The sequence below is a fragment of the Podarcis gaigeae genome, assembly GCF_964106915.1.
Source record: "Podarcis gaigeae genome assembly, chromosome: 16".
Classification (NCBI taxonomy): domain Eukaryota; kingdom Metazoa; phylum Chordata; class Lepidosauria; order Squamata; family Lacertidae; genus Podarcis; species Podarcis gaigeae.
In genome coordinates, this window is record NC_139693.1 from 20045662 (window position 1) to 20060336 (window position 14675).

The 14675-nt window shown below is 45.9% G+C and overlaps 1 protein-coding gene and 1 long non-coding RNA gene across 4 annotated transcripts in view; one reads left to right on the forward strand and one right to left on the reverse strand.

Annotated features, from left to right (window-relative positions):
- The window catches only part of FBXW8 (F-box and WD repeat domain containing 8), a 63230-nt gene extending 50227 nt beyond the window's left edge, over window positions 1–13003 (reverse strand). Inside the window, exons 1-2 of one of the 3 annotated variants that reach the window (XM_083717304.1) lie at window positions 12561–13003; window positions 7658–7762 (exon numbers count right to left, since the gene is read on the reverse strand). In XM_083717304.1, coding sequence (XP_083573430.1) covers window positions 7658–7762; window positions 12561–12914 — 459 coding nt within the window. In that variant the 5' untranslated portion in view covers window positions 12915–13003. The remainder of the gene's footprint in view (window positions 1–7657; window positions 7763–12560) is intronic. The other 2 variants (XM_083717302.1, XM_083717303.1) reach the window with 2 other exon arrangements.
- Window positions 1728–5699, forward strand: LOC310834287. Its single transcript, XR_014559146.1, has 3 exons — window positions 1728–1943; window positions 3354–3491; window positions 5427–5699. It is a non-coding gene; the product is annotated as an uncharacterized lncRNA (long non-coding RNA).
- Window positions 13004–14675: the final 1672 nt, after the last annotated feature.

A 14675-nucleotide genomic window follows, 5' to 3' on the forward strand; every position in this document is an offset into this window, starting at 1 on the left:
CCACAACAAACACTCTGTGAGGTGAGTGGGGCTGAGAGACTTCAGAGAAGTGTGACTAGCCCAAGGTCACCCAGCAGCTACATGTGGAGGAGCGGAGATGCGAACCCAGTTCCCCAGATTACGAGACTACCGCTCTTAACCACTACACCACACTGGCTCCATTAGCGACCCCCATCCTGGGGTGCTACTAGCTTTCAAGCGTGAGGGATGGATGCTTGTTGAGGCCACACTTGCCTTCTAGCTTGGGAAGGCCCAACTTTTCTGCACTTCCACTGTGCTGCCTTACACTGTTTTGCTAGCCAGCTGACCTATGTCATTTCACTGCATTCTATCACTTACTTTGCTTTGCTTGTTTAATTGTACTTTATTGTATACTTTGTTTTAAGGGTTCACCACTTTTGGGGGCCTTGTGGGGGCCAAGAAGCGGCCAATGAATAAATCCTCATCATCCAAGGTGGATAAATGGAAGTCGTGCCCGTTCCGTGTGCTTTTATGAGGTCACAGGATACATGGCAAGTGACAGGAGGGGCACAGAACGCTGGGAAGAAGACAGGAAGGAATGGTGGGCCACATGAGCTTCACTCCTCCAATTCAATCTCAATGGGGTGACGACTCAAGGAATTCCCAGTCCCAAGTCCTATCAGGCAAGGTTCCAAAAGGCAGTATCACGGAGAGGTAGTTCCTTCCTCAACAGAGTTTCAACATGTGCATCGTGGTTCTCCCAGAAGTACCCTCTGATTAGCGGTGGTGATCATCTCCTCCTTTCCAGGACGGCCTGCCGCTCATCTGGGTGATACAAATGGCCATTCGGTCTCCACTACCCTCAATGCAACTGCAGCTGACGCAGCACCCAGGACGACTGGGAATATCACGGACGCAACCCCCTGCCGGCGACGCTTTGTGGTGTATCGCTGAGTTAGAAGGGTTGATAGAAGCCATGTGGATCGTGTAGCATAGCCAGCTGCTGCTGATTGCTGAGAGCCGCCTCCACCCGCTGCTGCTCCCGCTCCACCCACCTCTCCGTGTCTCGGCGCGCGACATCGAGGCTGTGGCGCAGCCGGCGCTGCTCGTGCTCCATCCGCCGATCCGCGCGCAGGTTGGCATTATCCTGATGGTTCTGCAACGAGTGCCGATGCAGCTCTTGCGCGGTGAACAGGCGAGAGTCCTTGGCCTCCAAGTGGTCCCAGTGCTGCGCCACCAGCTGCAATTGCCGCTGGCGTATCACTTCCTCCTGAGCGGGGTCGCTCCTCCGGGAGCTCAGCCTCCGGCGGAATTCCTGCTGCCGCGCCAGCTCCTGCTGCCGCTGCTCCTCTTCCTGCGCCAGGCTTTGCCGCTGCTGCAACGCCCACTGTTGCTGCTGCGACACCCGCCGCCGCTGCTCCAGCAGTCGCTGCTGCTCCCGCTCAAACTCCAGCTGCTGCCACTCCCGCTCCGCTCGCTCCACTTGCCGCCACTCCCGCAGCCGCTCCTCTTCCTGTTCCCGCAGTTCCACAGCTTCCTCCTCCTCTGCCGATTCTCCTGTGATGTAACTGTGCAACTGGGTGATGTAATTGCCAACAAGGGTGATGAAATTGCCCATTGTTACATGCAAGAAGCACACAGTCTTCTCTTTGCAGAGTCGATTGTCCTAGTAGGTTTCCCTGCGCCCATCCATGGAGACTGATATCCAGCTGTAGCCTTCCCCTGGCAGGTTGAGCTTCAAGGCCCACAGAGAGGGTAAGGATAACTAACATGACTCAACAATAGGCCCATTGATCACTGGGACTTTGCCCACCATGTGCCTGGGCTGGATGGCTTCAGGCTTCAGCGGCTCACAGGGACCTGTTGGTCCAGCTAGTTCAGCATGGCCAAGGATGACTGGCAGCAGTTCTGAAGGGCTGCAGAAAGGGGACATTCCTAGAGGTGATGAGGATTCAACCTGGGATCTTTAGCATCCAAAATAGGTGCTCAAACCAATGGGTTATGACCCTTTCTTGAATGACTGAATAGTCTTCAGAAAAAAAGGAAAGGGGAGAGTTATCTCTTCAGGGAAAACTTAAGAAATAGGAAAATTTATACCATTAATTCCTTTTCTCTGTGTGCCATAAGAAACCCCAAGACATCACAGCGGCCCTATGGCACCCCATAGCATAAATACCGAGAGACAAAAAAACAACAACCCCAAACCACACTCTCCCAATGCCACTCTCTAGACTAGGTCATGTAAGGAACAGGGCCCCCAAATCCCATCCCACGTAGTTGGTCCAGAAGGATACGGAAGTCAACAATATTAAATAGCCACAGAAAGCTTGAGAAGGACCAAGATCAGCCCTGCTTGTCCCATTAATAGAGGCCATTCCCGGCAGGGTGACCAAGACCAACTCGGTCCCATGGCCTGGACTAAAGTCAGATTTAAATGGCTCTAGATATTCCATATAATCCAAAAATGCCTACAGCTGTCCCAACTTTCTCCCCCACGTCTGCTCTTTACAGTCAATGTCTGCTCATTGGCTCTCAGTCAAACCTACCTCACAGGGTTGTTTGGGGGACTGAATGAGGAGGTGGAAAGCCATGTCCACCACCTTGAGTTCCTTGGAGAAAAATGTGGGATATAAATGCAATAATTCTTTATTTTTATTATTATGAAGAGGAGGAGGAGGAAGGAGGAGAGGAAGAAAAACTAATAATAAGAATAATAATAATCCTGACATTGGCATACAAGCAAAGACAGCTGCCAGGAGGAGTTAATGCTCTAGCAAAGGGAAAGAAAACTACCATAGTTGATTGCTTCTTTATCAAATGTTGAGATTTTGCAGTTCCGTGCATGTTATAATTCTGGGAGTAGATGGAAATAGCTCTATGCCCTCCAGGGAGAGAGAGCCTTCTCTACTAGGGATCTGGACTCCTCTCAGGTGAGAGATGGGAGGAGTAAGAGATCGTCCAGAGTCCAGTACTGCTTCAGATATCAGGAATGCATCTTATGAGTGTACAATTGTCTGTGAACCTTTGCCTGTGGGTTGTAATATTCTTGAATATGAGTGGTTCATGTATGAGCGGCAGACAGAGGCAACGTTTGAGGTAGCGAATGGCTGCAGTGGTTGTGTGAAATGGATGGTGAGCGAGACTGGATGAATGATTTTATGTTGTGTTGTTTGGAACTATATAATTATACTGCCTTGTACTTTTCTCCAATTTTATTTGTTTTGTGTTATGGATTGGATATGGTATGAGTATTTTGCTATGCAAATCACTTGACTTTAAAAAAATAAAAATACTCATAGTGTGTGTAAACCACTCTGAGGTCTTTCAGGCAGTAAAGAAGTCTATAAATGGAAGTAGCAATAAATCATCTTAAACTCTTCTCTCCATTTTAGCTAAAGCAAGCGTCTGATGACATTGGTGAGGCTTCTGAACAAGAGAGAGAAGTAAACACAATGAAGCTTTGCCAGCCTCAAAGTGAGGATGGGGTGGGGAAGGAAGGAAGGAAGGAAGGAAGGAAGGAAGGAAGACAGGTAAGGAAGAGAGGAGTGGAAAACAAAAGCCAAGGCTTGCCAACGTAGAAAGCATTTGCAGCACCACTGCCAAATCTAAGTTAAAACATTGTTTTAGAAAGCACAGACGCTCCTAAGTGGATTCTCGGGTTCCAAGAGGTCCTTTTAACACTCATGGAGGGGAAAAAGCATAACAAAAATATTATCCCACTGTGATTTTAATCAGATTACTTGTAGCCCCACTAGGCTTATAAACCTGGGTTTTTCCGAGGAGGGGCCCTGCAACCAGGCACCCCCATTAATGCACCAGGAACTGGCACTGCCAAGCCTAGTAAAAGCTTCGCTGAGCGAGGCACAGCTGCAAGAAACCGCTAATAAAAAGCGTCTCGAGCCTCCTGCTTTACAAGCGCTGCTCCCATTTAAAGCACAGGCAAACACGCACAGCACTTGGCTGCAGCTCAAACTTCCTAGCTCAGCTTGAGTTAAGGGTACAGGTGAGCAACTGGATGCCAAAAGGTGTTTTAAAAAGAAAAAGAAAAAAAGGCTTCCCCCCTACCTAACAGAGATAGGAAGAGAGAAATAAATTTCGCCGTTGATTTTACTGATACGGAGGCCTGTCTGCCGAAAGCTAAGCTGAGCCACTCAAAAGCATCTTATTAATATAAAAATAAATAAATCTGTGAGCAGTGTTAGAAACTGATATGTGAAAGCTAGGAGCTAAATGGCAGATGAAACCTAGGTTATGGGCGCAACAACAGAATGTCTAGTTGCACTTTTTTATAACAGGAAAACAAAGCTGAAAATGGATGAACTGCAGCTAAAATCTTATGTTCATTTTTCACATGGTCTAGTCCTTCCCCTGCCCACCTCCCTAATATTCTTAAGAGGGTCTCTTCTCCAGACTTCAGAGAGGAGCTGAAAGTGCGGGGCAGAAAAAGGTTCTCCTTTCCTTCCACTCTGCAGTTTTAATCTGAAATCTTAGGTGCAGTACTGTGCCTAGAGCTCAGAAACTGCTCGCGCAAATGAAATTACCTGTCGCAAAATGTGCCTACAACAATGGGAGTTTCAAACGATATCAGTGAGTTATTTCCCAGGTTTCCACCGAATCTTACCAGCAGAATATCCAAGAGCTAAATACAGTGGTGCCTCGCAAGACGAAAAGAATCCGTTCTGCGAGTCTCTTCGTCTAGCGGTTTTTTCGTCTTGCGAAGCAAGCCCATTGACAGCTTAGCGGATTAGCGCTATTAGCGTCTTATCGGCTTAGAAAAAGGGGGGGAAAGGGAAAAAACCCCACAGGAACTCGCAAGACATTTTCGTCTTGCGAAGCAAGCCCATAGGAAATTCATTTTGCGAAGCACCTCCAAAACGGAAAACTCTTTCGTCTAGCGAGTTTTCCGTCTTCCGAGGCATTCGTCTTGCGGGGCACCACTGTACAAATATGCAAGAAATTTGTGTTCTATAATCTCACATATGTAGCTATTTTAGTGATTAACTGAATCCTAAAAGGGAACCAGAGCAAGCTTGAGTGGAGTGCCATTTAATGCTTTTATACTTTCATGAGAAAGAGCTACAGCTCAGTGACAGAGCATCTCCTTCGCATGCAGGAGGTCCCAGGTTCAATCCTCAGCATCTGGGAGAGTCGCTGCCAGTCAGTGCAGACAATACTGAGCTAGATAACCTAACTTGGCATAAACCATTTAGAAAGTCTAACCCAGTGGACGAATTCTCTGTGACCAAGTTGTATACAATAGTTTCCTTCTGATCACTGAAAATGATTCATTGGGTCAAAACATGTCCTTGACATATTTCATTATCATCTGCTGGTCATATTAGGACTTTGACCTGAGAAGACAAATCAATTTGTTGCCATAGTTTAGTCATTTTGTCAACATTCTAATCTTTTAACGTTAAAGTTAAATTAATTAAATTTAAATCTCCTTTTCCTATTTTATTTAGAAGGATCCAGGTCTTTTATTCTTACCCATCTTAAAACATTTTTTTTCCGAGTTCGCATTGCTCATGACGCCAGTCCACACTAACCAATGCAACTTCACTGACTCTCAAACTGCTCTGCCGCCAATAAGAATCACAATAATGGTAATAATAGTAATAACAAACGCTAACAGAACAACAGCTGTGAAAAGCAGCATGGCATTCCATTTAACAGAAGAGGTCTTCCATCATTCAGCCAAAAAAATAAAATCAAAAGCACCGGGAGGAAAATGAAAACGGTCTTTATTTTTTATGGCTTTGCTTTTTACTTGATCGCTTTAGAAGCTGACTAAAAGCTTTGGCCATCCATCTTGTTCCAAAAGCCTTGTAAAGCGCACAGAACTCAGCTGCTCAGCTGCCTCCTAAATATCCTGGGACTGCTTCTCAAGAATGGCTTCAGAAGCCCACCATTTGCTTAATGTCAAGAAGAGAGCATAATAAAAGCAGTTCCTAATATTTATTTTTTTAAGTGGGAGAAAAAGAGTCAAGGCCAGTTTACTGCACCAAGCAATTGGCCTGGACAACTTTGGGGTACAATTTCAGTGTAAAATCTCCATCGCAGGAGTTACAACAGAGTGATTTGAAAGAAAGGAATGACCCAGCGCAACAAAACCCTTACACTATAAACTTCTATTGCCTGCTTAGAAGTCCCCAATGCGAACTGCTCAATCCTTTCCATTTCTTCTGCTCGGGACTTTCTTTGCAGTGAAAGCATACCACTCTGAGTTAAAAACGGGTGAAAATCTTCCAATAAAAACCCAGGTGGTTTCCTGATCAGAAGAGGCTGTTAATGCAAGCCCAGGGTGAGGGAGCTTTTTCAGCACTCCCTCGTTGGCAACTCTTCGGGGAAACATGACAGAAGTAGGGAGGGCCAGAACCAAAATGGCTGGAGCAGCAGATGGGACTTTTGCCTCTGTACATTGGGCTACATTTCAGCTGTGCAGAAGTCAGAGGTTTCTATACCGCCCACATACACTGACCCCTTGATGAGCTTATAAAGTAGTCATTGATCCCAACCCAAATTCTTAAAAAATGTCAAAGTCAAGAAATACCTGTATACAATCTTTTTTTAAGCAATAAAGCAAGGTTTGAGAACACTGTTGTATTGCGGAAACTTCTAAGTACAGAGTAAGGCTGGGCGATATCTGGCTTTCAACAGCACAATAGATCACCAGCTAAACATTGTAACATACCGATATATCACAATGTCTGAAATAAAGGCGGAACTATGTAGAGGCGAGGTTCCGAACTCTTTGAAAAACTATGCACTGTAAAACTTATTTCCCACTCCTAAGCCTTCCAAGTATGTTTCCAAGCACAATTCAAAGTGTTGGTGCTGACTTTTAAATCCCAGTATATCTGAAGGAGCATTTCCACCCAATCACTTAGCCCAGACACTGAGGTCTTCTGCTGATTCTCTCACTGCGAGAAGCAAAGTTACAGGGAACCAGGCAGAGGGCCTTCTCGGTGGTGATGCTCACCCTGTGGAACACCCTCCCATCAGAAGTCATGGAGATAAAGAATTACACAACTTTTAGAAGACATCTGAAGGCAGCCCTGTATCAGGAGGTTTTTAATGCTTGATGCAAACCCAGCCAGATGGGCAGGGCATAAATAATAAAACTATTATTATTATTATTATTATTGACACACACAACCAGCCAGGTCTTTATTCATCCCCAGAAGAGACCCATCACCCCTAGGGGGTAAATATTGACTGCTTTTGGGAACCTGTTAAATGTTTTATGTCGATATTTTATCACTTTCTAAAGAGTGTTCCTGAAATTTCTTCTCTCTAGCCTCTCAATTCTTTTTGTAACTTAGCACCTCTTTCCATCAACATCTGGTTCACTTTGGTCTCAAAAGTTTCTTCCCTCCACCCCGCAGCCAATCCTGGGAGCTGCATGTAGCTCAGGAAGTGGTCATGAAGCAGTCAGTGGCTGGGAGATGGGGGCTGTCAAAGTGTTAATTGCTGCCAGAGTGCTCCAGCTTCCCTGCAAGACAGAGAGATGCGGCCGCTCTCTGCTCAGACATGATGGAGGACTAGATTTGAAATTGCAATAATAAATAAATATTACTACAGAGCATTACTACCACTCAGTTCAGCACAACCCACTGATCCCAATGGCGTTTACTTCCAAGTAGTACATTCAGAAAGGAAGCGAGAAGCACCAGCAAACCTGGCAAAGACTTACTTGAGCACATCTCCCCAGTTCCATCCTGCCGAGGAACTGAAATATTTTTAACGCCAGTTCATAAGGCAGTTGAACGTCAAAGAAGGGAACTTCGTTTATTTCATTCTGAAAAGTAGTCAGAAGAAGTGGGAGACAGGAGTTAAAATAAAATACTGCATTGCTATTTATTCCACATCCTAGAAGAAACAGGAAAGAGACACAAGTTGCTGGTCTGCTTTTTTGCATGTACGAGCCCACAGACTTCATTCTGATAAAGACTCTTATAAAGAATTGGCATAGAATAGGAGCCCTTAATTTTTGGGGACCCAGGGGCTGTGGGCACAGTAAATTACCTATTTTGTAGAAGGAAAACTGGCAAGGCACAGAGCCCGCAACCATCCCAAACACAGCTACATGCATAGGGTTGTAACCAATGCTAATCAGAGCAGACTTATTGAAAATAGCTGGCCTAAGCTAGCCTCGACTAAGGCGCACACCAAAACAAAATAGTCAAAAAAAAAGCAGACAACAGCAACATGAACAACAAGCACTAATAAAAAATTGGGCAAATTCTCAAACAGTGCCAAAAAAAACCTCATTAAAAAAAGAAAAAATTGGGAAAAAATTGGGAGTGGAAGGAAGCTCAGCAGCCACCAGAAGGGTGTCTAAGAGCATGAGGTGCCCCCAGGTATACAAGCTGCCTTATACTATCTGTACCCAATGCCAGCCCTACTCAGAATGGACCCACTGATGTTAATGGACATGACGAAGGTCCATTCATTTCAGTGGTTCTACTCTAGTAGAACTAATTTGGATACAATCCTATATGTCCCCCTAGCTCAACAGCTCTGCCTGGAAGCAGCTCTTTTCCACCCCCTGCTACCAATCCTTTTACTTGGGGATTGAACAAGGTTTGAAGCTGTCTTGTTCCAAACCTTGTAACCATCGTTTCTCAGTTCAGATGGAACCATAAACTATGGCTAACTGACGACTTTGGGGTTTGACGGCCTATGGCCTGAGCAGGCCTTTGGCTTAGAAGGCCTACTCAGGCCTACTCAGAGTAGAACCATTGAAATGAATGGACTTTCGTCATGTCCATTAACATCAGATCGTATAAGGCAGCTTGTATACCTGGGGGCACCGCATGCTCTTAGACACCCTTCTGGTGGCTGCTGAGCTTCCTTGCCCCTCCCAATTTTTCCCCAGTTTTTTTCTGAGCAGGCCTGGTCGTCCTCTTATATACCTGCTGGGATTGACAAAGCTGCCTCTGCCTCTCATTGGTTATCATTTAACTCTCACGGGAAATAATTTGCATCACACGTCATGTGCATGGAAGTTGCCAAACCAATTAACCAACTAGAAGGATTACTGTTAATAGCACCAGTTTTCCTATACTGTAACTTGATATTGCTGAATATGGTAATACTAAGAAGACAGGAGGTTGTGTGTGTGTGTGAACAAAGTTTGCTCAGCTCCGTATTTAGTGAGCATCCAGACAAGATCACTCTCCTGGCACAAAATTATCGTTCAGCTCCATACATAAAATGGAAAGACAAATGTGAAGAGAAACAGGCTACCTCTCCTTTGGCCCTTAGACCTGATTCAAAAGGGAGCCCAGGAAGGCAGATGAAAATGACTACTCAAAATAGCTCATCTTATGCTGCCTCTACCAAGCACAAATCCTGCCTCAGAGAAGACCGTTAGATGAAGCATCCTATTTCTTCAATTTGAGGGAAGAAATCCTTAAAGTAATGCACAATTATTTCTTCACCTTTACAGGCTGTTTTGAGTATGAAATAACCCATCATCAAAAAGCATATAGAGCACATTAAAAGAAAAAAGATCCCCTTGCAAAACTAGCTGTAGCTTTTATCAGGAATCCAAAAGACAAACATCGCCATCCGCTCCTTGGAGACACACATTTACACACCAGTGCGCTAATGGAGCTCTGGCTCACTAAATGGATTAATTTACTGCCATCAGAAATTTAATCTGTGCTTTTAAAACAAAAAAAACAAAACAAAACAATGTAATTAACCAGAAGGGAGAGGAACAAGCTTCTTATAACCTTTGTGTTAACTGAAAGTTTTTAAGATTAGCAAGCCAAACAGAGATGCAGGAAGAAGTTTTAAATTTCTTGTTGCATACTGTAGCAATGGACACTGTGCTGAAGGGCAGTATATAAGGGTTGCATCCAACAAAATAGTTGTCTGTTTGTGGCTCAACTTTTGAGTGCAATTGAACTTCCTGTCTCTACACACACACCCATCTCCAAATCTTCTCTGCAGGAAGGGGGGGGGGGGCTCACAAAACACGTTGGAGAGGTCCATTGCACTCATGTAAGTAATTTCACATGCACACTGGTTTAGTTGGAAAGAACCCTAAATCTTTAAGCAACATAAATCCAACCACCACACTGTACTTTACAACACTGTAAAGTCAGCCCAAGGCCAGCTGAAGGGCAGTCAGAAGCAGTGTAAGGGCTACTCCACTATTGGCAACAACACCCCTCGTGTCAATTGAAGTGTGCAGCCACACTATTCCACGGACTGGGCAGAGGATGGTGTGTACACAAATCCACGGGATTCTAAGCAGGGTTTCCTTGCAGACCTAAAACCACAACAGCCCTAGGGCTGGCATAGCATTCACCTGGAGTATTTACACTAGAGTCAATGGAAGGAAAATACTGTTTTTAAAACCCAAAGGCGGGGACAGCAGAAGAGCCACCTCTCCCACCTAGGGCCTCAACTTGCTGCAGAATTTCCCATTACCACAACTGCACAATTGTCCTCTTAAGCTAGGTGTGGAGAACCTACTACTCTCCAGGTGTTGTTGAACGACAACTCCCATCAGCCCTAGCAAGCATGGCCAATGGTCAGGGGTTATGGGAATTGTACTTATCTTATGCAGTGTACAGTGGTACCTCAGGTTACATACGCTTCAGGTTACATACGCTTCAGGTTACATACGCTTCAGGTTACATACGCTTCAGGTTACACACTTCGCTAACCCAGAAATAGTGCTTCAGGTTAAGAACTTTGCTTCAGGATAAGAACAGAAATCGGGCTCCGGCAGCGCGGTGGCAGCGGGAGGCTCCATTAGCTAAAGTGGTGCTTCAGGTTAAGAACAGTTTCAGGTTAAGAACAGACCTCCGGAACGAATTAAGTACTTAACCCGAGGTACCACTGTACTGGTTTTTGTTTCTTCTTCCACCTCCAGTAATAGAAAAGCATCTACAGGCTAAGACAAGACTGTGCAGGGAAGGGACCTTTTGCATGCAATGCACATGCTCTACCACTGAGCTATGATGTTTCCCCACAAGACTCATAGACTCATAGAACTGTGAAGTTGGAAGGGACCCTGAGGACCATCTAGTCCAACCCCCTGCAATGCAGGAATCTCAGTACACAGACCCCATCCAAATTGAAACTATACCAGACCCTGCTTAGCTTTGCAAATGTGCTGGCAGTTTTATTGCTTCATCCCTCCCTCTTAGAGGCTTCTATTTATCTAGACCATTGGTCCACCCATTGGCTCTTTCTAGGGCTGATGGAGTCCAAAACTTCTAGAGGGCACACACTGGGGAAGCCTGCTCCATGTTGACAGGCAGCAGCAGGACAGAGACCTTCCCAGCATCACGTCCGAGGCCTCTTACATATTAGGTATGGGCTCTGTCACCCTGTTTTGGTGACTTATAGGAACAGAGGAAGCTACCTTATCCCATGTCAGACCACTGATTCCCCCCCCCCGCCCTCCAGCTCAGTAATGTCTACATCAGCAGTTGCTCCCCAGGATTTCAGAGAATAAGTCTTTCCCAGCCTTACCTGGGGATGCTGGGAGCTTAACAGAGGACTTTCTGCCTGAGAAACAGATGCTCTACCACCGATCTACAGCCATTCACCATACCAGGTTGGTGCGTTGCATCCATCTAGGCCAGTACTGCCAATATTAGCTGGTATTGCCAACAATGGCTGGCAGCCGCTCTGTAGGATATCAGACAGGGTGGGGGGCATTCTAAGATCTTCCTACAGATGCCCGGGGGGTTAGTTAGAAAGTGGTACTGTTAAAGTTGCAGGTTCAATCCCTGTATGGGATAGCTGCAAGGGGTTGGACTAGATCAGTGGTTCCCAACCTTTTTTTGGCCATGCCCCACCTAAGCATCTCTAAAAACCTGTGAGATATAATTCTTATTATTCAAAAAGTGAACTATTCACCTGAAGGAAGCCTAAAGGGTCATTCACTGTTATTTAAACTCGTATTTTAACCCATATTTTAATTAACTTTTTTTTCTTTTTCTTTTACGTTTTATTGCAATTTTATTGGTGTTAGCTGCCCTAAGCCTGGTTCTGGCCGGGGAGGGCGGGGTATAAAAAAAAAAAAATATCATCATTATTATTTATTAATAACTCATTCTCAAATTGTCCCCCTTAAAAATAAAAGTGGCCCACGTTGGGAACCACAGGACTACATGGTCCTCAGGATCACTTCCAAACCCTATGATTCTATGACCCTCTGCATGCAAAACCTTCTGGTGGTTCCCTCACTGTGAGAAGCGAAGTTACAGGGAACCAGGCAGAGGGCCTTCTCGGTAGTGGCACCCACCCCGTGGAACGCCCTCCCACCAGATGTCAAAGAAATAAACAACGATCTGACTTTTAGAAGACATCTGATGGCAGTCCTGTTTAGAGAAGCTTTTAATATTTGATGAAATGTTGTATTTTAATATTTTGCTGGAAGCCGCCCAGAGTGGCTGGGGAAACCCAGCCAGATGGGCGGGATATAAATAATATATTGTTGTTGTTGTTGTTGTTGTTACTACTACTAACTGAAGCATAGCGCTTCCCCCTGACCTGTAGCCACTAGTGGTAAAAAACCAAACAAACTCAATACTGCTCTTAATCCTACTCCTCGTTCCTTCCCGTACCAAGTCCAGGATGAGCTGCTCCAAAAGGTCCTCCTTTCCTGCTCCTCGAGCCTCGGCGGCAGCTCCCAAATCACAGTCCGGCGCGGTGGGGCTGCGGGGAGGCCTCCGAGGCGGGGGTGGGGGCGGCGGCGGCGGCGGCGGGGGCGGCTGCTCCTCCTCCGGCTCCCACCGAGAGACGCCTCCGCAGCAGCCCCAGCCCCGCACGGGCTCCGGAGCCCCGCCATCCCCGCCGCGCTGCCTTTTCCGGCCGCCTCTGCCCGCCGGCCCTCTGCTGCTCTTCCTGCGGCCCTCCGGAGTCAGCTCGGCCCGCCAGCGGCGGCGGAAAAGCTCCAGCTCGGCCGCTCCGTCGTCCATAGCAACCCCAACAGAGATACCGGGCTCTGTCGGGGCTGACACCGGACCCGGCTGCTTCCGGTTTCTAGGTCCGCTGGCGACAGCAGCCCGGGCGGAAACTGAGGCTGCCGCTCCGGGGTTCCGCCGCGTCGTCGGGGAGCAGCGCGCTCGGCCAATCAGCGAAGGCAGCGCCGGCGGAGAGGGCGGGAGCAGCTCCGAGTTCCACGGAGAGCCGGTTCGGAGAGATTCCTCTGCAAACCGAGCTCTGTTGCGGCATCTTCTCCTCGCGCAGAAACGTATAGATAATAAAGCAGCAGCAGCGATGTATTTCATGCCACTCCGGCAGCCGGCGCGCCGCTTCGAATTTCTTATTCGTGATTCTGCTTTATTTTGAATTGTTGCTTGTGCCATAAAGCGTTGCACTGCGATACTATGCGTTGTTGTTGCTGCCATTATAACGGGTATATCTTGCAAGACAGGTCTCCACACCTCTCATTTCTTATGATGGCACTCTCCGCTTACCCGTCTCCTCGCAAATATCTGGATAACCAGTCTTATCCTTTCTTCTTGTGGGCATAACATCCCATGCCAGCCTTGGTTTGGTTCCGTTTAGTTATTTAGTTATGAAGGTAGCCCTGTTTAGGGAAGTTTTTATTGTTTGATGTTTTATTCTGTTTTTAATCTGTTGGGAGCCGCCCAGAGTGGCTGGGGAAACCCAGTTGGATGGGCGATGTATAAATATATTATTATCTCATAAAGTTTCGTTTTGTTATTTGGGTTACATTCACGGCTTTTTTTTTTCTAGCCAGAATTCACCGGAACTGAGTTCCTGCACCTCTCAGGTGGACACCGTTGCCATTATAGGAGAACAAGGGAGGTGTTCATGATGATTTCCAGTACCTCATTTTCTAGAAAAATAACACTGGTTACATGGATAAAATTAAATAACAATATTCCCCACCCCACCCCCAAAAAACATTATTATTATCATCTATTACCTTACTAAAAGTAGGCCTACTGAAATTAATCAGACTAAGATAACTTTGGTGGGGCTACTCTTAGTAGAACCTAAATGGATATAATCCTATTAAGTCAATTGCTTTGAAGTGTGATGCATAATTGGTAAATGCTATTATTGTTCCTATCCGAGGATTTAACTGTGAGGCAGAGTTTTAATTGGTAAGGCTGAGAGGTATTGTGAGAGCTATTGTGGCTCTTGGGTGCTACTGTTCCAGGGAATGAAATCAAACTTTACCAAAGGTAGCTTTTTATTCTTATCATGTAACTTTTTCTTACCAAATTATACATTATTATTTACCGCTGATTATATTTATGGCCTATTGCAACTCAGCCTAATCTGGTACAACTGACACAGCCATAAAATGTTTATCTGAGTTCCCTTTTCCTTACTCTTCCTTTGTTATTTTCCTTGTTGGGTATATGCTCTGGAAACTGTACATTAAGGACCAGCTAAACATTATGCAATACGCACTCATGTTTTTCTGAGTTGTGTGGACAACACTATACACACAGGTTTAATTTCCTCTGGAGGAAAGAGACCACTGCAGTGTCTTTTACTGTTTTCTTTCATTTTATGATTCAGAAAGTGCCTAAGTCAGACCATGGTCCCTCTAGCTTGTATAGCAATGGCTGTGCAGAGTGTCAAGCAGGGAATCTTTCCCAGCCCTTCCTGGATGAATCTGGGACCTTCTACTTGCAAGGAGGATGCTCTACCACTGCAATTGTAGTGTTGGAAGGGACCCTGAGTGTCATCTAGTCCAA